Source organism: Mus musculus, chromosome 2, assembly GCF_000001635.26.
Source record: "Mus musculus strain C57BL/6J chromosome 2, GRCm38.p6 C57BL/6J".
Lineage (NCBI taxonomy): Eukaryota > Metazoa > Chordata > Mammalia > Rodentia > Muridae > Mus > Mus musculus.
The window spans coordinates 40888537-40913112 of record NC_000068.7 but is presented as its reverse complement, the minus strand read 5'-3'; the positions used below and the strand labels follow the sequence as shown (position 1 = coordinate 40913112).

The window sequence follows — 24576 nt, the reverse complement described above, 5'->3', positions numbered from 1 at the left end:
TATAATTTATGAAATAACCATAATTAGACACCCAAGGAATTTGGTGATGTCTCACCATAGATTCTTCCTGATGATGAATTTTTTAAGGGGTGGGGAAATTGGAAAAATTAATTTGACTAAAGAAAGCTAGCGTTAGCATTTGTTACCCAGTCTCTGTATGCTTTGAAAGTTTGGGGCTTAACTGAAGTTCTGACAGAATCCATCTGAAAGACTGGATGAACTGAGATTACTGGGAATCAGCAGCTATTCCTGAATCTCTTACTGGAGTAATCAGTTAAGGTTGAATTTTTACTCTTCACTTCAGCAGATGAAAGGCAGCTGCTCTCCTTTTTATGAATTACTTTGATCAATAATCAATTGTAATCAGTCTTCACTTATGCCATGTGAAGGATGTCATGATAAATTTGAAGGATTCTGTAACCAACAAAAGTTATTGGCTAATTTTAGCTGAAGTTTTGACTAGAGACATTTTTATGTCTAAGCCAGTTTCACAACTGTTCTCATGTGGAAAGAGCAGCAACTTATGTTACCTGTTTAATTCGGTCTTCTTGAATTTTTCTTTCCTGTCTATAGCCAAGGTCTTCAGTGGGTCTTCCCCTAACATGTCTGATCCATATTACTTTGGAAGGGGTCCAAAGCTTTTTCTCCTTCTTTTCTGTTAACACAAATAGAGAGCCTCTTTGCAAAAATGGAATGTTTGGTCCAATAACCAGAAATTGATTGGTTCAGTTTTGTTGCCTTCCTTTTCTTAGGGCCTGCTCTCCTCTGATCTCACTCCTAGAGGATTAGTAGTGTCAGTAATACCACCTAACTTATAAACACATTTTGATAACTAAAAGAACTCATAGCAACTAAAATAGTTTTAAATAATTATGATTATCTTTTGAGATAGGGTTTCTCTCTATCTCTGTGCCTTGGTTTTCTACATTTGGTATCAAAGCCTGGATTTCTTTCTTTCATTTTTTTTTTCCAGTGTATAAACAATGACCAGTATTTTTCCTTTCTATCCTTAGGACAATACAGTTTTCCTTTATTCCTACCTTCTAAGGAGATTAGTATGTATGAATATATAATTTTATCCCTTTTCTCTTTATATTACTTAAATAATCACCACTCTTTCTTCCTTCTATCCTTAAGACAATGCAATTTCCCTTTATTCCTCCTTTCTATGGAGATTAATATATTCTTAAAACCATTTAAAGCCTTTATTACTTAAAATTTCTTAAGACAATTACCACTATTTCTCCTTTCTATCCTTAAGACAATGTAATTTTCATCTATTCATTCCTTCTGATACATACCTCTTTATTAATATTTGTCTAGAAAATGTTTCTCTCTGCCTTTGTTTCATATATTTGAGATCAAAACCTGAATTTATTTATTTTAAAAGTGCTTAAAGCAATTACCATAATTTCTCCCTTCAAAGCAATGCCATTTTCTTTATTCATCCCTTTTATGGAAATTAATATCTCTTAATTAATATTTGTTGAGATATTGTTTCTATGTCCATGGCTTTGTTTTTTACATTTGAGATCAAAGATCTGAAGTTTTTATTTTAAAAACACTTAAAGCAGTTACCACAATTTCTCCCTTCTACCAGAAAATAATGTCATTTTCTTTATTCCTACCTTCTAAGGAGATTACTATCTGTGGATATATAATTATATCCCCTTTCTCCTTATATAACTTGAATTAACATTCTTCCCTATGTATTTCACTTCAATTAAATTCCCTTCTATTTTACGTGTGAGCTTATTTTCAGGCTAATTTATGAATGAATGTTACCCTAAGTTATCTCAGAATTCCCATGTTCCAAGAAAACTGTTGCTTGTGAAGCCTTGACTTAATTTTCCAATAGCTCTTTTATTCCCATCTTATTTAAGCCTGTTCTCTGAAGCCAGCATTGTCCCAGCAGGATAAGCCTGCACTCTGCTGCTACCCTCGCACAGCAGGAGTCATTAGCATCCTAGGCTTAAGCTGCTGGAAGAAAGAAATGTATAGCCTGAATAATTGTTGTTGAGCAGGAAATCCATTCAAGTGGAGGTCACATTGTATATGCAGATTTTCTTGACCCATGGGAGCAACCAGGCCTTAGAGGATAGCATTTAGCATTACAATATATAGTAAAGGAAACCTCAGCACACTTCTTCCTCTAGGGTTGGTCTCACTCCCTGTGTGCAGCTCTCCTTGGCAGGTATCCCAAGGCTCTGTCATCTCCAAAATTTTGGGCTCCACAAGATAATCCAGGCTTCTTTTCAGTTTCACAAATGAGCCTTTCTAAGTCTTCAGGCAGAGACACCCCTATCACACACAGGGCCTCAATAGCTTTCCTTAGGCATGGAGAAAGATTCCAGAACCTCTCTATTCTATCCTTGACACTAAAACCCAAACCACATGTCCAAAGCTGCAAAATCGTATGCTTGCTGGTGCTGGAACATTTCCCACCCCTTGTTAAAATAATAACTTCAACAGCTTTCTGGTTTGTATGGTTTCTTGCATCGTCTAAGCTTGACAATCCTGTTACTTGCTCTACACACCAGGCTGGAATTGAAAGCACCTAGCTGTTTTCTCCTGAGTGCCCTGATTAAAGGTCTGGGCCATCAGTCCTGCATCTAAGCTTTGCTTTAGTTTTTATTTTTTCACATGTTGAAAGCTAAGCTGGTTGGAGTCTTTCCCTGAGGTCACCACTCCCTATATTCCATTTTTAAATCTGTTTATAAATAGCTCCATTTCACTTGCTAGAGCTTCTTTTCTCTGTTTTTACTTGCTCAGCTTGCTCCTTTTCATTATAGATTTTCATAGGATTAAATACAAATAACCACACAACAGAGTCAATGCTAGGCTGTTTTGAAATTTCTCTCTCAAAGTAATTGATCCAAATCTTTTTACTTTAGCCTCAGGTAGACATTTTGTTCACTGGACAAAAAGTATCCACATTATTTGTCAAAATATCACAAGTATTCTCAGACCACATAATAATATTCTTTTCTTAAACATCTTGAGCCAGGCCTCTACACATCAAATCACCCTTATTAACAATATCTTACATGTTCCTACTATTACGGCCAATTAAGTCCCCACTTAAAGCGTTCAAATCATTTTCTAATCCATAGTACATCTATTTATCTCTTAACAGTAACATGGTCTCGCCTATCACATCATTACTCCAGTCCCTGGTTCGAATTTCTGTCTTAATTAGAGTTTTATTGCTATGAAGCGACACCATGGCCATGGAAACTATTATAAAGACATACATTTAATTGGGGCTGGTTAACAGGTTATAGGTTTAATCCATTATTTTCACTATAGGAAACATGTTGTTGGCATGCCAGCATACATGGTGCTGGAGAAGAAGTTGAAAGTTGGGCATCTTGACCCTCACATAGTAGAAAAAGAATCAAATGGGAACTCAAACCTGTCCCCACAGTGGCTTATTTCTTCCAGCAAAGCCACACCTATTCCAACAAGATCACACCTCCTAATAGTCCCATTCAGTATGAGTCAAACATCGATTTTTGGGGACATTTCTATTCAAACCAGCACACATGTCAATAGTAGTTATTAGTACCCCCCTTTTTAGTCCACAAATGCATAGTAAAAATACATGATAAAAATAATTATTTTGGATTTCTTGTTTTTTTAAATCCAGAGTAAAACCCAGAATCTTCATCAATCTTTATTTATTGTCCCTTTAAAGGTATTCCTTCCATTACTGAGAGCTTAGACCTGAAGCTATTTGAGCAGATATGAAGAGCTGCTCAGATATTTTTTTTATTTTGTATTCTTCCTGTGTTGTTGTTGGCTGAGTGACTAGTTGTGTGTGGGGTACATAAAGGATTAAAATATTGTACTAAGTATCACTTGTCTCCTTGGGTAGTAAGTGGTATATCAATGTCCTTGGTCACTAGAGTACTTTCAGGTAGACGAGAAAACTAGGAGTTCTGAGGCTTCCCAAAGGAAAAAGAACTCCTGGTTGTTTTTTCTATTTGTTTTGTCTTTGTTTTCAAAACTGCTCAGAAAGTCCCTAAGAAGACTCCACAAATGTGTATGTATATATATACACACACACACACACACACACACACACACACACACACATATATATATATATATATATATATATATATATATAATTAACGTCCTTCTGTGTTTGTACACTTTGTACACCTAAGCACTTATGAAACTCTTTAATAGAAAGTATATATGAAAGTAAGCAAATTAACATTGCCACAGAAAATTTAATGTCATTTGTGTTCAAATACCCATGTCAACTTCTTTAGCTTCAGGCAGCATGGGAAGTAGGAAGAGAGAACTAATATAAGTTATTTATAAGAATTATCCTGTGAACCAAAGAAAGACCTATTGATTTTTATGTCTTCTTTACCTCATAACCTATTTTAATTGTCAAAGTAAAAAGAAAGTGGGAGAAAGAAGAAAACTAGGGAAGTGTATGGAAGGAACTGTGGCTTTGATTATTATCTTTCAGCTCCTTTTGATCCACTGCCCCTGTCAGACCTTATTTTGTGGCATCTCACTTCTACTCCTGGTGTGCATGGGGTTGTATTCTCCCTAGTATTCTATTGACTAAGAGCTTATTGTAGACTATCTGGAGGGAAAAGCTAAATATTTTACACTTGGCTTATCTTTATTTGAACCAAATAAGTTTCTTTCTCTCCTATTCAAGGCTTTTAGCCTGGGGAAAAATGATCAGACAACTTGCTTTTTCACCTATCGATTAGAATTGCAATAGTTCTCTCCTTAGAAATCACCCTAGGAATTTAACTGCAGCAACAGGTAGTAGGATTTGATTTTTTTTTTACACCAGAATTGGCATTTGTTTATTTATTGTGTAGTTTGAGTGAATTGGACTCAGTATTTGCAAGCATTCCTATATTTGTTCCCAGTTGGTGGCTCTGTTTTATTAGCTTAGGGAGTGTGACCTTCTTGGAGGAAGTATGCCATTTGCGTCTGATATTGAGAGATGAATGACTTTTGCCATTTTGAATTTGCTATTTCTTGTTTGTGGTTTGAGATGTGGGCTATTAGCTTCTGCTTCAGCTCCCATGTTTGCTGCTTACTACCTCAGGTTTGGGCCCAAATAAGCCTATCCCTCTAGAACTGTAATCTAACTGAACTCTTTAAGTGATTTTGGTCATGGTATGTTATTACAGGAATAGAAGAGAAAATAATATAGTCATTTAATTAACTTACAGCTTTTGCATGGTGTAATAGTTTATCATTAGTATAGCCAATATACCTGGTCCAATAGCTTTAAAAAGTTTTATTATGTCTCATGATATCAAAGACCATAGCCTTTAATCCATGTTTGTGGGTCTGTGGTGAAACAAAACACTATGGCTGCAGTAGAATATAGGGGGGGGTTTGATTATCTTAGAACAGAAAGAGAACAGAGACACAGAAAGAGTTGAAGATAGGTCTAACTTACAGAGACACAACCTAGTAACCTAATTTTCCCAGCTAGGGTACACTTATTAAAATTTCTACCACCTGCCTAGATAATGACATATGCATTATTCCACATATTTAACACAGGAAGTTTTCAGCGGATGTTTCTCTCTCATAAATTACCCCTGCATTCATTATCAATGTAGGGGTCATTATCAATGTAGGGGTCATTCATTATCAGTGTTTGGGTCATGCACTGTGAGCCCTAAATGCAATCTTTCTTCTGTAAGTTGCCTTGTCCATGATATCTTTTAACAGAAAAAGAAAAGCATCTCAGAAACCCCTAAAATGTAATTCTGACCCTAATGCTTACAGAATTTTGTAAGTACAGTTTAAAAAAAATTTCTTGGATGGAGGAGTTGTAAAAAGGGACTGAAGGAGTTGAGGGATGTTGCAGCCCCATGGTGGGAGCAACAGTGTCAACAGGCTGGACCCCCTTCCCCCCGGAGCTCCTGGGGACTGTATCACCAACCAACTGGACTCATGGTGCTAACCACATATGTGGCAGAAGATGGTCTTGTAGGACATCAGTGGGAGGAGAGGCCCTTGGGCCTGAAGATATTCAATGTCCCAGTATAAAGGAAGGCCAGGGTGAGAGTATAGGAGTGAGTGGGTGAATCACCCTCATAGAGGCAGGGAGAGGGGGAGGAGATAGAGGGTTTCTGAAGGGGAGACCTGGAAAGGGGAAAACATCTGAAATATAAGTAAAGAAAATATCCAAGAACTAAAAGTAAAAGACAATTTCCTTCCCATTCATTACTGTTTAGCCTTTCTGTAGTTTGAAACTCCCTTATCTAGTCATAAAATTAGTGAAGCCATAAGTAAAGAAGACAACCAGTTCCACTTGTCATCTGTATTCTGTTTATGCCAGTCCATCCCTATACCAACATTTACTAGCCCTATTTAGTGATTTGAATGAGACTAGCCCCCAACAGCCTCACAGATTTAAACATTTGGTCCCCAGTTGGTGGAACTGTTTGGGGAGGATTAGTCGGTTTGATTTTATTGGAAGAGACTGTTGCCTGAGTCCTCCCTTCTTCCTGGTCTCCCACTCCCCTTGGAGGCAATGGATGAGAAGGCATGAAATCAATATCACAGACTTCAAGAACAAGTGAGAATGAAGAAGTAAGCTCATTTATTAATTCTTGTGGAGCGCCCTGTATACCCTCCACAGTGGTCCCAAGCAATCATGTTAGCAGTTCCTGATTGGCTGTCATTGTCTGTATCACCAGTATCTAGACTGTCATGCAGGCTTTAATTTGGCCCTCTTGTGAAAGTGGCCTCTTTGGCTGTGTGGCCCCTCTTGCTGTTTATAGAAGATTATGCAGAAGCTGCCACAATTCTGGCACCAGGGACTTTCTGTTCCTCCTACAGGAGAAATATCATGTTTGGAAGATGTTGAGATCTCAGAAGGTCGTACTAGTGCCATATAGCTCCGTCTCTCTTTTTCTGTCTCATACATGTGTCTGAGATATGATCTCTCAGCTGCTGTGCCAGCACTATGCCTCCCTACTTTCCTGTAGACATGCTGTCTACCATGATGGTTATGGACTCACCCTCTGGGACTGTGAGCCCCAAATGCAATCTTTCTTCTGTAAGTTGCCTTGTCCATGATATCTTTTAACAGAAAAAGAAAAGCATCTCAGAAACCCCTAAGATGTAATGTATCTTCATAATTTCTGCTCTTAGACCCATTCTCCTGAGGTCCAACATCACTTGATGTTGGTCTCTAACAAATCTATTCAACTTCACAGGTGTATTTACTTTTAATATAATTAAGAGTTTCTATTTTGATTTTGATTTTTTTTGTACAGAACTCCATTTTTCTTACTGTTCTACGGTTCTTGATTTTTCACAAGAGCTCCCAATATAACATATGAATTTCTGTAACCCTAAAAACCTTGAACTTCTAGTTGTGTTTACCATCATACTGTGTACCTGGGGTCATAACTATTCTCTTTACTACCCCATCAGATGTACTTCCTCCTACCACATGGAGGAGTTCCTATTGAAGTTTGAAGAACACTGGTAAGATGGTGTTCTTCAGGATTGGTCACACAAGAGTCTTCTTGGAATCCTTCACTGATTCTATGGTTAAATCATTTTTGAATTGCACCTTTGTAGGCTTTCTTTTATCTGTAATGTTACTTCACAGGGAACATGTATTCTGTTTTCTTAACAAAGAGATTATATGGAGTCATTTGGAAAATAGCTAATGAAAGACCTATACTGAGATAAAATAATAAAGTGTAAATGATTGAAAGAGTATCTCCTGTCTTTACCATTTCTACTGAGAGAAAACTGAAAATGGAACAAAATAGGAATATTATAAAATGCTTTTTTTAGAACAGAAAAATTACTTTGCTCTTTGTGGAATAATTCATGTATCTCTGCTGATAATGACATTACTGTTCACATATTAAGTTGTTCCTATTAATGAAAAAATAGTCCAATAATTTAAATCACAAACTGTAAATAAAACGCTTATTCTAATCATTATTTAAAAAGAAATAAGTATGTAATTTCAAGATACAATGATATATAATAACAGTATGCTGTAGAATATAAATGATATAAATAATTCTGAGTAAACTTTGAATTTTTACATATAGATATTTTTAAATTTTACTTAATCCCTTTTATTTCACACTTCAGATTTTATTTCCCTCCTGGTCCACCCTCTGACTGTTCCACATCCCATTCCTCCCCCCCGCCCATCCCCCATCCCTCCCCCACCAGACCTCTCCACTCCATGGGGCCTCCATTCTCTTAAGAGATAGGTGTATCTTCTCTGACTGAATCCAGACCTGGCAGTCCTCTGCTGTATATGTGTTGGGGGGACTCATTGCATCTGGTCTATGCTGCCTAGTTTGTGGTCCAGTGTCTGAGAGATCTTGGGTGTCCAGGTTAATTGAGACTAATGATCTTCCTACAGGGTTGCCCTCCTTCTCAGCTTCTTCTAGCTTTGCCCTAATTCAACAACAGGGGTCAGCTGCTTCTGTCCATTGGTTGGGTACAAATATCTGCATCTCACTTTCTCAGCTGCTTGTTGGGTCTTTCATAAGGCAGTAATGATAGGTTCCTTTTTGTGAGCACTCCATAGTAATAGTATCTTTTATTTATTTATTTATTTATTTATTTATTTATTTAAGACTGGGTTTTTGTGAGCACTCCATAGTAATAGTATCTTTTATTTATTTATTTATTTATTTATTTATTTATTTATTTATTTATTTATTTATTTATTTATTTGAGACTGGGTTTCTCTGTGTAGCCATGGCTGTCCTGGAACTCACTCTGTAGACCAGGGTGGCCTTGAACTCAGAAATCCACCTGCCTCTGCCTCCCAAGTGCTAGGATTAAAGGTGTGAGCCACAACACCCAGCCAGTCGTATCTTTAAAGATAGTTTTAAAAACCATTATCAATTAATATAGATTTCTGTTTATAATTAAATAGGCATTTTAAAATATTACTATAAGTAAAAGCTGCATAATCAAAGAGTCCTATGGGTTATTCATTGATATAATCTACCTGTGACAAATACTAACAATATGGCCATCCAGAAATGACTTCATGCTTCTATGATATGTATCATTTCACAGACAGCTGTTTATCAGTGCTAATGCCCAATTGTTCATTCTGGATAATAAAACAAGCCCAGTACCCATTTCTACTTCTTACTCCTTCTTATTCGACTGCTTTCTATGTCAGAAAGATTTCCTCTGTAGGCATACAGTCATATATTTGCTCCAGGTTATATGACCTTATACCGTGGAAGATGGAAGGAGAGAGGAGTTTCAGCTTTTTTCACTGCAGTTTTAATGCCATCTCAGTGCTGGATCCATATGATCACAGTGACATAACTCCTTCTTGAATGGAACTTGGGGGTCTTGAGATACATGAACTAGTAACTGGAAATTTGTGTGACAAAATCCACAATTATGGCAGAATTACATAATAGAAGACATGTAGGAAACACACTGGGCAAGGACTGAGGGCCAGGGTGTCACATTTGACGTATAAATTCAAACACTGAACTGAAATAAAGTTGCATAAATTGGTAAAAATTCTCAAAATATAAAGCAGGGAGTTGATTTTCTAGCTCGTCTACCTATTTACTTTTTTTTTTTTGAATCCCATTTACTTCTTTACTGTGTTCTTTACAGTGTCTACCTGCTCCACAGTTGAGTTCCGCTGTGCAGATGGGACTTGCATTCCAAGATCAGCACGGTGCAACCAAAACATGGACTGTTCAGATGCTTCAGATGAAAAGGGTTGCAGTAAGAATCACTAATTTCTTTCCTTTGTTCATGTATGAGCACCTGTTAGCATTGAATTGAACACTGTCCAACTTTTTCCTGAACTTCTTCCAGAATTGTTATGCAATTAACCCTGTTGTGTAGTATAATTGCATATTTACTTCCTAATGAAGTAAGTTTCTTGCCTCTGAGAACTACACTGAAGCCTCATAATTTTTGCAAATGTGGTTTGAGTTTCATTTTTATTCATTCCCTTCTAGATAATACAGATTGCACACATTTCTACAAACTTGGAGTGAAATCCACAGGATTCATTAGGTGTAACTCTACCTCACTGTGTGTTCTACCAAGCTGGATATGTGATGGATCTAATGACTGTGGAGACTATTCTGATGAATTAAAGTGCCCAGGTAATTTCCAAAAGAAAAAATAAATTATCCTTGTCTTGATGATTTAAATGTTAGATACTTAAAGAATGACTAGATTAACCATGCTCTTCTAAAATTGCCACTTGATCTGTCTAAATGGATTACAAACTATTACTTAAGAAATATATGCTAATTTAAGAGCATATTTTTAGTATTTAACACTTTATCAGTACCCTTAAAATTGATGATTAAGCTATGAAAAGGTATAGTCTGTAAAGCTTCAACAGAAAATTTATAAACTATAAAGACCTATTTAAAGACAGGTAGGAGAAAGCTATTTCTCTTACTACTGAATTCACTCTGTGTTAGACATCTGCTGTTTTATATTAGGCTGCTGCAGATCATACAACTTAGAACATGGTACGTTGGGGGCAGGTTATATTTTTATTGGATCAAGTTCAGACAGATAGATTGATATCTATTTCTTTATCATTTCTGTCAGCAAAACTCTGTATAGAACCATTTAGCTTTTTAGAGAACTATTTCTATAATAATAATAATAATAATAATAATAATAATAATAATAATAATAATTACTGCCTCCTGTTGAATACAATGAAACTAAATAAAATAATTTAACATGTACACACACACACACACACACACACACACACACAATGGTAATGGACCCATGCTTAATAGACACCAATTAATATGGCCCCAAACAATTCTTTGCTCACTTCATATGACTAAATCTCACTTGAGTTAAAGTTTTGTTCATATTTACTTTTTTTCTGAAAATTCTTTGAAAATGGTATTTGCACAAAATTCCTTATAAACACATTATCTTTTAAAAGAAATTTCTCTTTATATGAAGTCATAATAAATCACTTTGTAAAATCCCAGTTTTTATATCAAAGGGTGTATAACACTCTATTATGTTGAGTTTACTTAAGGTCTTTTTTTTCTTTCATTTTTGCATCTCCCTCTATCCCCCCCCCCCCCACATCTTTCACCCTCCATTTTCCATCCAAATTTAATGCCCTCTGGCTCTTTAAGTATTTTACATAAATGAGAGTAAAACAAACACATGTATGTACAAATAATTACAACTAACTGTATCTATTTAGTGCAGTTCCTATTTATAGATATTTAGGGAGGACCACTTGGTACTGGGCAGTCAACTAGGTAGAGCATCATGGAGAATACTGACAGACTGACACTTCCTCTTTCATCATCCATTATCTGTAGCTCTCCATCTAAGAGTAGGTTTATTTTTATTTTTATTTTTTAATTCAGGAACTTTTTAAACACAATATATTCACAAAAAATTTTTATCATGTGACTCCTCAACTCCTCTCAGATTCATCTTACTGCTCTACCCACTTAACATTGTGCTCTCTTTTGCTCTAGCTGTCTTTCAGAAAAAACTAAAACAAAAGACAAACAAAACAAAGCAAAACATGAAAACAAATCAAGAAATATCACTCAAACGCACTCACACACATATCATGAAAACAAAAAAAAAATACAAAAGCAAAAGACTAATAAAACAAAACACAATGCAAAAGGAAAACAAAATTAAAAATTTCTCAGAATCCGGGTATAGTGGCACATGCCTTTTATCCCAGCACTCGGGAGGCAGAGGCAGGCAGATTTCTGAGTTCAAGGCCAGCCTGGTCTACAAAGTGAGTTCCAGGACAGCCAGGGCTATTCAGAGAAACCCTGTCTTGAAAACCCAAAAGAGAAAAAAGAAAAATTCTCAGAAATACTATTGAGTTTCTCTTGTGTTGGTGAATTATTCGTGAGCATGGGGTCTGACCTAGTATGTGTTAGATAGATACACCCAGTAAAACTCTATTGTAAAAATATGATTTTCCCTTTGCAGGTGGGTATCAAAGTAAAGATAGGTTTGTAATTAGAGATGGGTCCTTATGTGTACTTGGCCCTCTATGGACTAGATTCATATCCAGCTTGAACCTGTGCAAGCTTTGTGTGTGAAGCCACAGTCTCTAAAAGTCTGTATGAGTATGAGGAATGTTGGTTTTGGAAGACAGTGTTTCCTTGAAGTCATCTACTGCCTCTGCCTCATACAGCTTCTGCTCCCTCTTTTCCACATAGAACCCTGATCCTTAAGGTGTGGACTTTCATGAAGATATCCCACTTAGGACTGAGTGATATGTAGTGTTAATCTGCACATTGTGCAGTTGTGGGTGTTGGTAAAGCGTAATTCCCATCTACTGTAAGGAAAAGCTACTCTGATAGGGGTTGAAAAAGACCCTGATCTGTGGATATAGCAGTATCTAGTGAGGAGATATTGCTATATACATTTTACAGAATACGAGTATTAGGCCCATGACTTATCTAGTCTCAGGTCATTGCCACTTTAACAGTACCACCTATTGATTCCATTGTGGACTAAGCTTTAAATTAAAATTTTTTAAAAGTGGCTGCTTCCATTATATTTGTACCACTACTATACCTATGAGCATGTCCTAAGTGTGAGGTTTTAGGTCATTTTCCCTGTGTACATTGAGATGGTAACTGGCATGGTTATTGTTGGCTTGCTAGTAGACAACCATATTCATGGGATTTCATGGACTTTTTCCCCTGTAATAGATAGAAGAAAGCCTAAGACAGACACCATGGTTCACTCCCTCTTATATTTTTTCTGTCTCCTCACTATCAACATTTCCTGACCCTTAGATGTAGGAGTTGCAATATATATGAGCTGGGCTCCTACAGTAAGTTATTTTACAGTTAGACACCTTGCAGCTTTCTATTTCTTCTCTGTCTTTTGCAAGAAGCTACTTAGTAAACGGTAAGAGGGACATTATATGCTTATATCTGCAAATATAAGGATAAGTATTTAGAATGCAGTTATAATTGGTTCTGATTTATAAAATTAGCAGTATTATGGTTTGTTTGTTTGTTTGTTTGTTTGTTTGTTTTTGTGGACCATAGCCTTATCCACCATTTGATCTTGACTAGATTTAAAGTACAAGGTATAAATTCTTTCCTTTTGAACACAGATTAAGTCAGTTACATCAGTGTTATTTACTAGCAAGACAACCTTCACATGCTAGGAAACAACTTGCAGTCTATATCAATATTGTGCTTTTTAGGTTTCTCCCCTACATAGAAGTACTGATAACTTTTCCTTTTATCAACTATTGTAAGATCAAGGTATGAGGAAGGAGGCTTCAACTTCAGGTCCAGCTTATGTTCTCTAGGTCCTATGTCCAAAGAGTATGGGGTCTTTAGCAATAGGCACTTAACCTTTAATAATTGTGAGACAATCAAAGACAACAGGAATTGCTTATATTGTTTGGTTGTTTGGCATCACAGTTTTTATTAGAAAGTATATGGGTTTTGGTTGGAGCATTATCACCACCAAGTGTGTGTGTGTGTGTGTGTGTGTGTGTGTGTGTGTGTGTGTGTGTGTATGTGTAATTTTGAATAAACATAAAACAATTCCAAATGGGTACTGAGTATCACAAATAATGTTAGTTATCTCTTTCTTTGTTCTCACTCAGTTATGTCTACCATTTTTTCCTCTCCAGTTAAAGTTCCCACATTTTCCTATCTCTTCCTTCATAGCTTGTATATCGTATTCCCTTTAATGGAGCTCCCCATGCCTCCCAACAATGTTCTTCTCTTCCCTTTGTTTTCTACAGAGACTCCAGGTCATAAACTCACATCTAAAGATTTGGAGCTAGGAACCATAAATAAGAAAGAATAAATGGTGTTTGTTTTTCTAGGTCTTGTTACTACAATTTTGGTAGTATAATCATTTTCTCAGTATTATTTTATTAATCCATGAGCATGGCAGGTCTTTCCATGATCTAATACCTCCCTCAATCATTTTGTTCAGAGATTTAACATCACTGTGGGGGCCTTTCATATCTTTTTTTAGTTTTATTAGTAGACATTTTATTTTTAATGAGATATTATGAGTCATTCTCTAATATGTTCTTCAATATCCATAACTTTGAGTAAGTTCTATGAGTTAACACACTGTTGATTTTGAGCTTTAATGTGTTATGATCAAAAATTATATATGGAGTACTCCAAACTTTCTGAAACTGAGAAACTTCTTATGTACTAATAACTTGAATACATATGCTTTGGTGTTTGGGTAGAATATTACTTAAATATCTTATGTCTATTTTATGTATAATATCATTCTATTATGATTCATGTTTATTTTTTGCTACAGATCAATTATATATTGGAAGAAGTAGAGTATTCAAATTCCCTGCTATTTACATTTGTTTTTAATTTCAGTAATATACTTGTCTTGAAATCAGGTGTACAAGAATTTGGTGAATATATGTGTAGAATTCAATGCCTTTTATATTAACTAATTTCATTATTAGAAGAAACTATCATCTTCTTTTCTGATTGGTTTTACTTTGAAATTTATTTTGTCAGATATTAGGATGTGAATATTTTTTTGCTTCCTATCCCATTTGCTTGGGTACCTATCAAAGCCGAGTTTCTTTTAAATAACAGAAATAGAATTTTTTTCCATTTCTCTAACCTTTATCATCAGGATGGAACGTTGAAGTCATTTATACTTTCTCTGTCTATTTTGATTATCTTTGTTTGAAGTCTATCTTGTTAAATATTAAAATGACACCATATTAACTCTTAAATCCATTTGCCTAGATTATCTTTCTTATCTTTTACCCTGAATTAATCTACTAACCTTGATGTCTAGGTGTGGTTTTTTGGAAGCAGCAGAAGGAAAGTTTTGCTTTTTTTCATTCATTCTGTTAGTCTGTGTCTTTTTTTCGAGGATATTGACATCGACAGAAATCCATGGCCAAAAATTGTTGACTCTGTTATTTTGTTTTTGTTTTTGTTGTTGTTGATGTTGATGTTGGTGGTGGCGATGGTGGTGGTGGTGATGATAGTGTGTGTGTGCGTATGTATGTATGTATGTGTTTATATTTTTTCTTTTTTTTTTGGTTTGAGATTATTTTCTGTGTTTTCCTGTGTGTAGTTAATCTTATGTTGAAGCTTTCCTTCTAGCACCTTTTGAAGGGCTGTATTTGCTGATACATATTGTTGAAATTTGACTTTATCTCAGAGGATCTTATTTTCTCTATGATGAGTGTTGGATATGGTAGTCTGGAATAGCATATGTGATCTCTTAAAATCTGTAGCACATCTGTCGAGGCCCTTCTGGTTTGTCTGTATTGTCTACATTGAGAAGTCATGCATAATTCTAATAGGTTTACATTTATATGTTACTCTTTCGTTTCCCTTGCAGCTTTTAATATTTTGTGGTTAATATTTAATATGCTTAGTAGTTTGATTATTATTTGGCAAGGGGAATTTCTTTTATGGTCCAATCTATTTGATGTTCTATATGATCATTGAATGTTTATAGGCATCTTCTTTAGGTTAGGCAAATTTTCTTCAACAATTTTATTAAAATTATTTTCTAGGCCTTGGATCTGGGATATTCTCTAGTCCTATTATTCATAGGTTTGGTCTTTTCATAGTGTTCCAGATTTCGTGGACGTTTGGTGTCAGAATTTTTTTCTGATTTAACATTTTCTCTGACCTATGTATCTATTTATTTTATCATATCTGCAATGCCAGAAGCTCTCTTTTGTCTCTATTATTATCTTCACAAAGCTACCTTGTAGTTTCGGTTCAAATGCCAAAATGTTTCATTTCCAGAATCCCCCCAGTTTGTGTTTTCTTTGTTCTCTTTCCATTTTCAGGACTTGAACGGTTTTATTCATTCCCTTCAAGTATTTGTTATTTCATCTTTTAAAGGAATTTATTCATTTCCTCTTTAGGGACCTCAATCATCTTCATATAGTTGGTTCAAAGTCTTTTTCTTTTGCTAAAGCTTTAGGTATGTAATAATATTCAGGGCCTGCTATGGTAGGATAGCTCTGCTCTACAGGAGACATATTGGCCAGGCTGTTATTGATTGCTTTCTTATGCTGGTATCTAGGAATCTGGATTTGGAGTGATTATAGAGTTACGTGCTGATTTCTTGGTTTGACATTTTTGGATGGGTGTTCTGTTCCTTGGTTTTGGTTTCCTCTCTGGATTTTCAGAGAGTTTAATAACTATATCTTTTCTTTTGTGCTGGGCTGCTTGGCTGGTGTGTTCACAGGGAATGCCTGCTGCTGTTAAATGCAGAATCTAGTTCAGGGACACGACGGTCTAGGGAATCAAAGGGAGGCATGGACTCTGGGAAGGGAGATTACAGGTGGTGTTTTGTTGCAGCTTTACTACTAGGGATAAGCCTGAAGGACTGGATGTGCTGTGGGAACAGAGAAAGTAGAAAAGGACTGTGGCAAACCTAATAAGTATTATGGCAAGCATGACCAGTGGTTGAGCAAGGCTTGTTTGCCAACTTTGGGGACTGAGACAAAGTGACCCATGGACTAGGCTGGTCAGGAAGGAATGGTATGTGTATTCTAAAGGAAGCTTAGAAAGGTGAAAGAGAGACTGTAGGTGATGTTCTATTGTAAAACCAGGTTTGAACCTGAGGGATTGGTCCTGATGGCTGAATAGAGAGAACAAAAAATTTTTGTGAAAAGGCTGAATTCACATTTTATAAGATGGGGAACTTTATTGTTTTAGTTTTATGGAGCTTGCATAACAAGATTATTAATCTAATATTCTATTTACAGTAAAAATTCTCATTATAGCTGTTGTTGATTTTCAAAGTATCTTCAAGAGAATATTCTGTGATAATTATTAATCAAATGGTTCTTTTCTGTTATAAAATTATTCCTTTCTAGTATTAACACATTATTTTAAAAGTTTTCAATGCTTATACAGTTTTAAACTATGTAAAAAAAATCAAGACGCTCCTGCAAGCATTGGCATGTGACTAGCTAGTGTAGGAACTACCAGCAAAATAGGCAGCTAATGTCAGGTGATCTATGCACCATCCCAACGGATGTAAAGTATATGAGGATTTTGTCTCAATGATGCATTCATTAAAAATGTGTTCACCGAAAATGCGGGATAAAATTGCTTTAAAATAATGACAATAGATCACTTCAATATTATATTAAATAAATTATAAGGATCACTTTCCGATGAACAATGGGACAGATATGTCCCAAGTTGTCTGCTTTTCTGCACTAAGTGTACAAGGGGACAAATGTTCTCCAGTCAAGAGAAGAACCAAGAGAGAATTCTATATTCTCCAGATTCTATAACATATTTCAATTTTAAAAACAATCATAATTTAAAAGTGATTTTACTTACAGACTATTTTTTATCTTGTACAAATTTAAGATATACTATTATCATTAATTAAATGTTTATTTGTGGATTTCAAGAAACATAAAATGTGGGGAGCCATCTTGGTTCCAGGACTCTACCAAAAGTAGTCTGCACAGCTCAGAGTGTGCACTGCAGAGGCTAGCGGCTTCTGGGACAGGCGGGAGCCACAGAGCTTCTGGGGCAGCACCCTTTTCAGGCTCCAGATCTCCGGCCACCTTCCTGGCCAGAGGACATGTGTCTGCCCGGCCCGGGAGATTTTTGCCTCAGGATCGAAAGAAGCCATCGTGGTTCCGGGACTCCACCGAAAGTAGTCTGCACAGGTGAGAGTGTGGACTACAGAAGCTAACAGCTTCTGTGACAGGCCAAAGCAACACAGCTTCTGGGAAAGGTCCTGTTTTGGGCCTTCATCTTCGGCCAGGAGGGAGGTCCGAATGCCAGATATCTGTGCACCTTCCCTGTAAGAGGAGAGCTTGCCTGCAGAGAGTGCTCTGACCACTGAAACTTAGAGGAGAGAGCTAGTCTCCCAGGTCTGCTGATAGGGGGTAACAGAATCGCCAGAGGAACAATCTCTAAACATAGACAACTATAACAACTAACTCCAGAGATAACCAGATGGTGAAAGGTAAACGTAAGAATCTTAAAAACAGAAGCCAAGACCACTAACCATCATCAGAACCCAGCACTCCCACTTCGCCCAGTCTAGGGCACCCCAACACATCTGAAAAGCTAGACCCGGATTTAAAAGCATATCTCATGATGATGGTAGAGGACAGCAAGAAGGACTTTAATAACTCACTTAAAGAAATACAGGAGAACACTGCTAAACAGGTAGAAGACATTAAAGAGGAAGCACAAAAATCCCTTAAAGAATTGCAGGAAAACACAACCAAACAAGTGATGGAATTGAATAAAACCATCCAAGACCTAAAAAGGGAAGTAGACACAATAAAGAAAGCCCAAAGTGAGGCAATGCTGGAGATAGAAACCCTAGGAAAGAAATCTGGAACCACAGATGTGAGCATCAGCAACAGAATACAAGAAATGGAAGAGAGAATCTCAGATGCAGAAGACTCCATAGAGAACATCAGCACAACAATCAAAGAAAATGGAAAATGCAAAAAGATCCTAACTCGTAACATTCAGGAAATCCAGGACGCAATGAGAAGACCAAACCTATGGATAATAGGAGTAGATGAGAATGAAGATTTTCAACTCAAAGGACTGGCAAATATCTTCAACAAAATTATAGAAGAAAACTTCCCAAACCTAAAGAAACAGATGCCCATGAACATACAAGAAGCCCACAGAACTCCAAATAGACTGGACCAGAAAAGAAATTCCTTCCAGCACATAATAATCAGAACAACAAATGCACTAAATAAAGATAGAATACTAAAAGCAGTAAGGGAAAAAGGTCAAGTAACATATAAAGGCAAGCCTATCAGAATTACATCAGATATTTCACCACAGACTATGAAAGCCAGAAGAGCCTGGACAAATGTTATACAGACACTAAGAGAACACAAATTCCAGCCCAGGCTACTATACCCAGCTAAACTCTCAATTACCATAGAGGGAGAAACCAAAGTATTCCATGACAAAACCAAATTCACCCATTATCTTTCCATGAATCCAGCCCTTCAAAGGATAATAACAGAAAAAAACCAATACAAGGACGGAAAACACATCCTAGAAAAAGCAAGAAGATAAACCCTCAACAAACCAAAAAGAAGACAGCCACAAGAACAGAATGCCAACTTTAACAACAAAATTAATAGGAAGCAACAATTACTTTTCCTTAATATCTCTAAATATCAATGGACTCAACTCCCCAATAAAAAGACATAGACTAACAGACTGGCTACACAAACAGGACCCAACATTTTGCTGCTTACAGGAAACTAATCTCAGAGAAAAAGAAAGACACTACCTCAGAGTGAAAGGCTGGAAAACAATTTTCCAAGCTAATGGTATGAAGAAACAAGCTGGAGTAGCTATTCTAATATCTAATAAAATTGACTTTCAACCCAAAGTCGTCAAAAAAGACAAGGAGGGGCACTTCATTCTAATTAAAGGTAAAATCCTCCAAGAGGAACTATCAATTCTGAATATCTATGCTCCAAATACAAGGGCAGCCACATTCATTACAGAAACTTTAGTTAAGCCCAAAGCATACATTGCACCTCACACAATAATAGTGGGAGACTTCAACACACCACTTTCACCAATGGACAGATCATGGAAACAAACACTAAATAGGGACACAGTGAAACTAACAGACGTTATGAAACAAATGGATCTGACAGATATCTACAGAACATTTTATCCTAAAACAAAAGGATATACCTTCTTCTCAGCACCTCATGGTACCTTCTCCAAAATTGCCCACATAATTGGTCACAAAAAAAGCCTCAACAAATACAAAAATATTGAAATTGTCCCATGCACCCTATCAGATCACCATGGTCTAAGGCTGATCTTCAATAACAAAATAAATAATAGAAAGCCAACATTCACATGGAAAATGAACAATACTCTTCTCAATGATACCTTGGTCAAGGAAGGAATAAAGAAAAAAATTGAGGACTTTTTGGAGTTTAATGAAAATGAGGCACAACATACCCAAACTTATGGGACACAATGAAAGCATTTCTAAGAGGAAACCTCATAGGTCTGAGTGCCTCCACAAAGAAACTAAGAGAGCACACATTAGCAGCTTGACAACACACTAAAAGCTCTAGAACAAAAGGAAGGAAATTCACCCAAGAGGAGTAGATGGCAGGAAATAATCAAACTCAGGGGTGAAATCAATCAAGTGGAAACAAGAAGAACTATTCAAAGAATCAACCAATCTAGGAGCTGGTTCTTTGAGAAAATCAACAAGATAGATAAACCCTTAGCCAGACTCACTAGAGGGCACAAGGAAAACATCCTAATTAACAAAATCAGAAATGAAAAGGGAGACATAAACAACAGATCCTGAAGAAATCCATAACACCATCAGATCCTTCTACAAAAGGCTATACTCAACAAAACTGGAAAACCTGGATGAAATGGACAAGTTTCTAGACAGATACCAGGTACCAAAGTTAAATCAAGATCAGGTTAATGATCTAAACAGTCCTATATCCCCTAAAGAAATAGAAGCAGACATTCATAGTCTCCCAACCAAAAAAAGCCCAGGACCAGATGGGTTTAGTGCAGAGTTCTATCAGACCTTCAAAGAAGATATAATCCCAGTTCTTCACAAACTATTCCACAAAATAGAAACAAAAAGTACTCTACCCAACTCATTCTACGAAGCCACAATTACTCTGATACCTAAACCACAAAAAAAACCAAGAAAGATAGAGAACTTCAGACCAATTTCTCTTATGAATATTGATGCAAAAATCCTCAATAAAATTCTCGCTAACCGAATCCAAGAACACATCAAAACAATCATCCAACCTGACCAAGTAGGTTTCATCCCAGGGATGCAGGGATGGTTCAATATACGGAAATCCATCAACGTAATCCAGTGTATAAACAAACTCAAAGACAAAAACCACATGATCATCTCGTTATTGCGGAGAAAGCATTTGACAAAATCTAACACCCATTTATGATAAAAGTCTTGGAACGATCAGGAATTCAAGGCCCATACCTAACCATGATAAAGGCAATCTACAGCAAACCAGTAGCCAATATCAAAGTAAATGGTGAGAAGCTGGAAACAATCCCACTAAAATCAGGGACTAGACAAGGCTATCCACTTTCTCCCTACCTATTCAACATTGTACTTGAAGTCCTACCCAGAGCAATTAGACAACAAAAGATCAAGGGAATACAAATTGGAAAGGAAGAAGTCAAAATATCACTTTTTGCAGATCATATGATAGTATATTTAAGTGACCCTAAAAATTCCACCAGAGAACTCCTAAGCCTGATAAACAGCTTCAATGAATTAGCTGGATATAAAATTAACTCAAACAAGTCAATGGCCTTTCTATACACAAAGGATAAACAGGCTGAGAAAGAAATTAGGGAAACAACACCCTTCTCAATAGTCACAAATAATATAAAATAGCTTGGCATGACTCTAACTAAGGAAGTGAAAGATCTGTATGATAAGAATTTCAAGTCTCTGAAGAAAGAAATTAAAGAAGATCTCAGATGATGGAAAGATCTCCCATGCTCATGGATTGGCAGGATCAACATAGTAAAAATGGCTATCTTGCCAAAAGCAATCTACACATTCAATGCAGTCCCCATCAAAATTCCAACTCAATTCTTCAACGAATTAGAAAGGGCAATTGGCAGATTCATTTGGAATAACAAAACACCTAGGGTAGCAAAAACTCTTCTCAAGGATAAAAGAACCTCTGGTGGAATCACCATGCCTGACCTAAAGCTGTACTACAGATCAATTGTGATAAAAACTGCATGGTACTGGTATAGTGGGATACAGAAAATGTGGTACATTTACACAACGGAGTATTACTCAGCTATTAAAAAGAATGAATTTATGAAATTCCTAGGCAAATGGATGGACTTGGAGGGCATCATCCTAAGTGAGGTAATCCAATCACAAATGAACTCACACAATATGTGCTCACTGATAAGTGGATATTAGCCCAGAAACTTAGGATACCCAAGATATAAGATACAATTTGCTAAACGCATGAAACTCAAGAAGAATGAAGACCAAAGTGTGGACACTTTGTCCCTTCTTAGAACTGGGAACAAAATACCCATGGAAGGAGTTACAGAGACAATGTTTGGAGCTGTGACGAAAGGATGGACCATCTAGAGACTGCCATATCCGGGGCTCCATCCCATAATCAGCTGACACCTTTGCATACACTAGAAAGATTTTGTTGAAAGGACCCAGATATAGCTGTCTCTTGTGAGAATACGCTGGAGCCTAGCGAACATAGAAGTGGATGCTCACAGTCAGCTATTGAATGGATCAGAGGGCCCCCAATGGAGGAGCTTGAGAAAGTACCCAAGGAGCTAAAGGGATCTGCAACCCTATAGGTGGAACAACAATATGAACTAACCAGTACCCCGGAGCTCTTGACTCTAGCTGCATACGTATCAAAAAATGGCCTAGTCGGCCATCACTGGAAAGAGAGGCCCATTGGACTTGCAAACTTTATATGCCCCAGTACAGGGGAATGCCAGGGCCAAAAAGGGGGAGTGCGTGGGTAGGGGAGTGGGGGGGGGGGAGGGTATGCGGGACTTTTGGGATAGCATTGGAAATGTAAATGAGGAAAATACCTAAAAAATATTTTTAAAAATTTATGGTTCACTGACAGAAAACAGAACATGAAGGCACTGTAAGAGTTTAAGGTCTTTTTGAACCATTGATCGATCCTTTTGAAAAAGAAAACCCTACAGAGTAGGCAAGCATTTATGTTATATTTCCTTAAGTCCTAACTTGAAAGATGATGCCCCAAGTCCTCAGAAATTAGATATTCCCTGAAACTTATTTCTGGTATCACTGCTGTTCCACAGCATAGAGGTTGGGAACAGGGTGTAGAATTCTCAGATCTAGGGAAAGTGGAAGGATCAATACAAGCCATGTGGAAAACAAATGATGGCATAACATCGTGGACCTCAGAGAATAGCAAGCAGACCTAGGATCACCACTGTCTTTATGATAGTCTCTGCAAGTCGTACTGATCCTCTGGTCTTCCTTTAATATTATTTTAACCACATGATGGAGAACTGTTGAACTTGGTGCAACATGGCGGCTGGAGTGGGGGCTGGCATACTAACCTATAGAACAAGAACCGAAATAAAAGATCAGGAGGATGACAAAAAAAAAAAAGAAAAAGAAAAAGAAAATGTTTATGATTTATGATTACCTGGTCTCATCAGGTGGGCAAGTTTCAAAATTCTATTGTACTAATTTTTCATTCTTAAAACTGAAGATATTGTTTAAGACCTACCAAAGCATATTCAAGATATGGAAGTAGAAATATTAAATTCAGATGTTTAATATACTTTTGTTCAAAACACAGAAAGCACATTTCCTATACAAGTATGACATTTTTCATTTTATTCAATTTTGAATAAATTCAGTTATTTTTATTGTTTTACTTTTACTACTGATTCATTGCTGCAAATCGACACAACAAGCATTTACATTATTTCCCCAAACTACTATTTCCAGTTCTAAAACCAGCCTGGATTGGATTTATAGTCAAGTCTGGGGATAGAGTGTACCCCATGATTGGTGATGTTATTATTTTTGGGTCATTGCAATCTTGGCATTCTTTAGGACATCCGCAGAGTAATTTTATATTTTCTGGTGTGTCCATCCAATTCAAGTGGTATTAATACTGTATCGCATTGTACCGCAAAAGACTCGGATTAAGTATAATATATTTGACATTGCATTTTTATGTTTTATCATAGTTCAAAACAAACACAAATGTGAAGAGAATTATTTTGGTTGTCCTAGTGGAAGATGCATTTTGAATACCTGGGTATGTGATGGTCAGAAGGACTGCGAGGACGGGCTGGATGAGCTACACTGTGGTGAGCCTCAGGCCTGCTTTGTTTTAAGGGCTGTGCATATTACTACTTGTACGCTGGTGTTTCCCTCCCTAGAGCCTTTATCCACATTATTGTTGATAGACTATCAAAATGAACTCAGGCCATGATAATAAACCTCAATAAAGCATAACAACCTCTTGTCCTAGAATTTTTTGACAACTTTATAATTATAATTCTTGTCAGTATTAATCTAAATTATGTATCTTCATTTGTACCTGATTTATTTCAAGCACCATTAATATATTTCCATTCTGTTACAAAAATAAGATTTAAAAATATGTTGCATTCATCCTACAAGTTCTTGGAAATTAAGCAATATTTTAAAATTTTGTATTGTGTAAATTATTTTAAATCATAGCCAAGCATGTTTCTTTAAACACTTGCCTGTTTCTCACTATTTCATTACTTATTTGTGTCAAAGTTTATCTGTATTGTAATGAAAAATCTTAATTTTTATTTTATAAAATTTATGAGTTTTTGGTTTTCTTTCTTTCTTTTTTTATTTATTATATGTAAGTACACTGTAGCTGTCTTCAGACACACCAGAAGAGGGCATCAGATCTCATTATGGGTGGTTGTGAGCCACCATGTGGTTGCTGGGATTTGAACTCAGGACCTTCAGAAGAGCAGTCAGTGCTCTTAACCACTGAGCCATCTCTCTAGCCCC

General features: G+C 36.5%; 1 protein-coding gene across 9 annotated transcripts in view; it reads left to right on the top strand.

Annotated features, from left to right (window-relative positions):
* The window catches only part of Lrp1b (low density lipoprotein-related protein 1B), a 2058309-nt gene that overhangs the window by 1740486 nt on the left and 293247 nt on the right, over positions 1-24576 (top strand). For 8 of the 9 annotated variants that reach the window (XR_374143.4, XR_374144.4, XM_006498461.4 and 5 more), the window contains exons 48-50: positions 9634-9747; positions 9987-10136; positions 23769-23891. Coding sequence is in view for 7 of the 9 variants with exons in the window: in XM_006498461.4 (XP_006498524.1) it covers positions 9634-9747; positions 9987-10136; positions 23769-23891 (387 nt within the window). In the remaining 2 variants the exon portion in view is untranslated. The remainder of the gene's footprint in view (positions 1-9633; positions 9748-9986; positions 10137-23768; positions 23892-24576) is intronic. The other variant, XM_006498463.4, reaches the window with a different exon arrangement.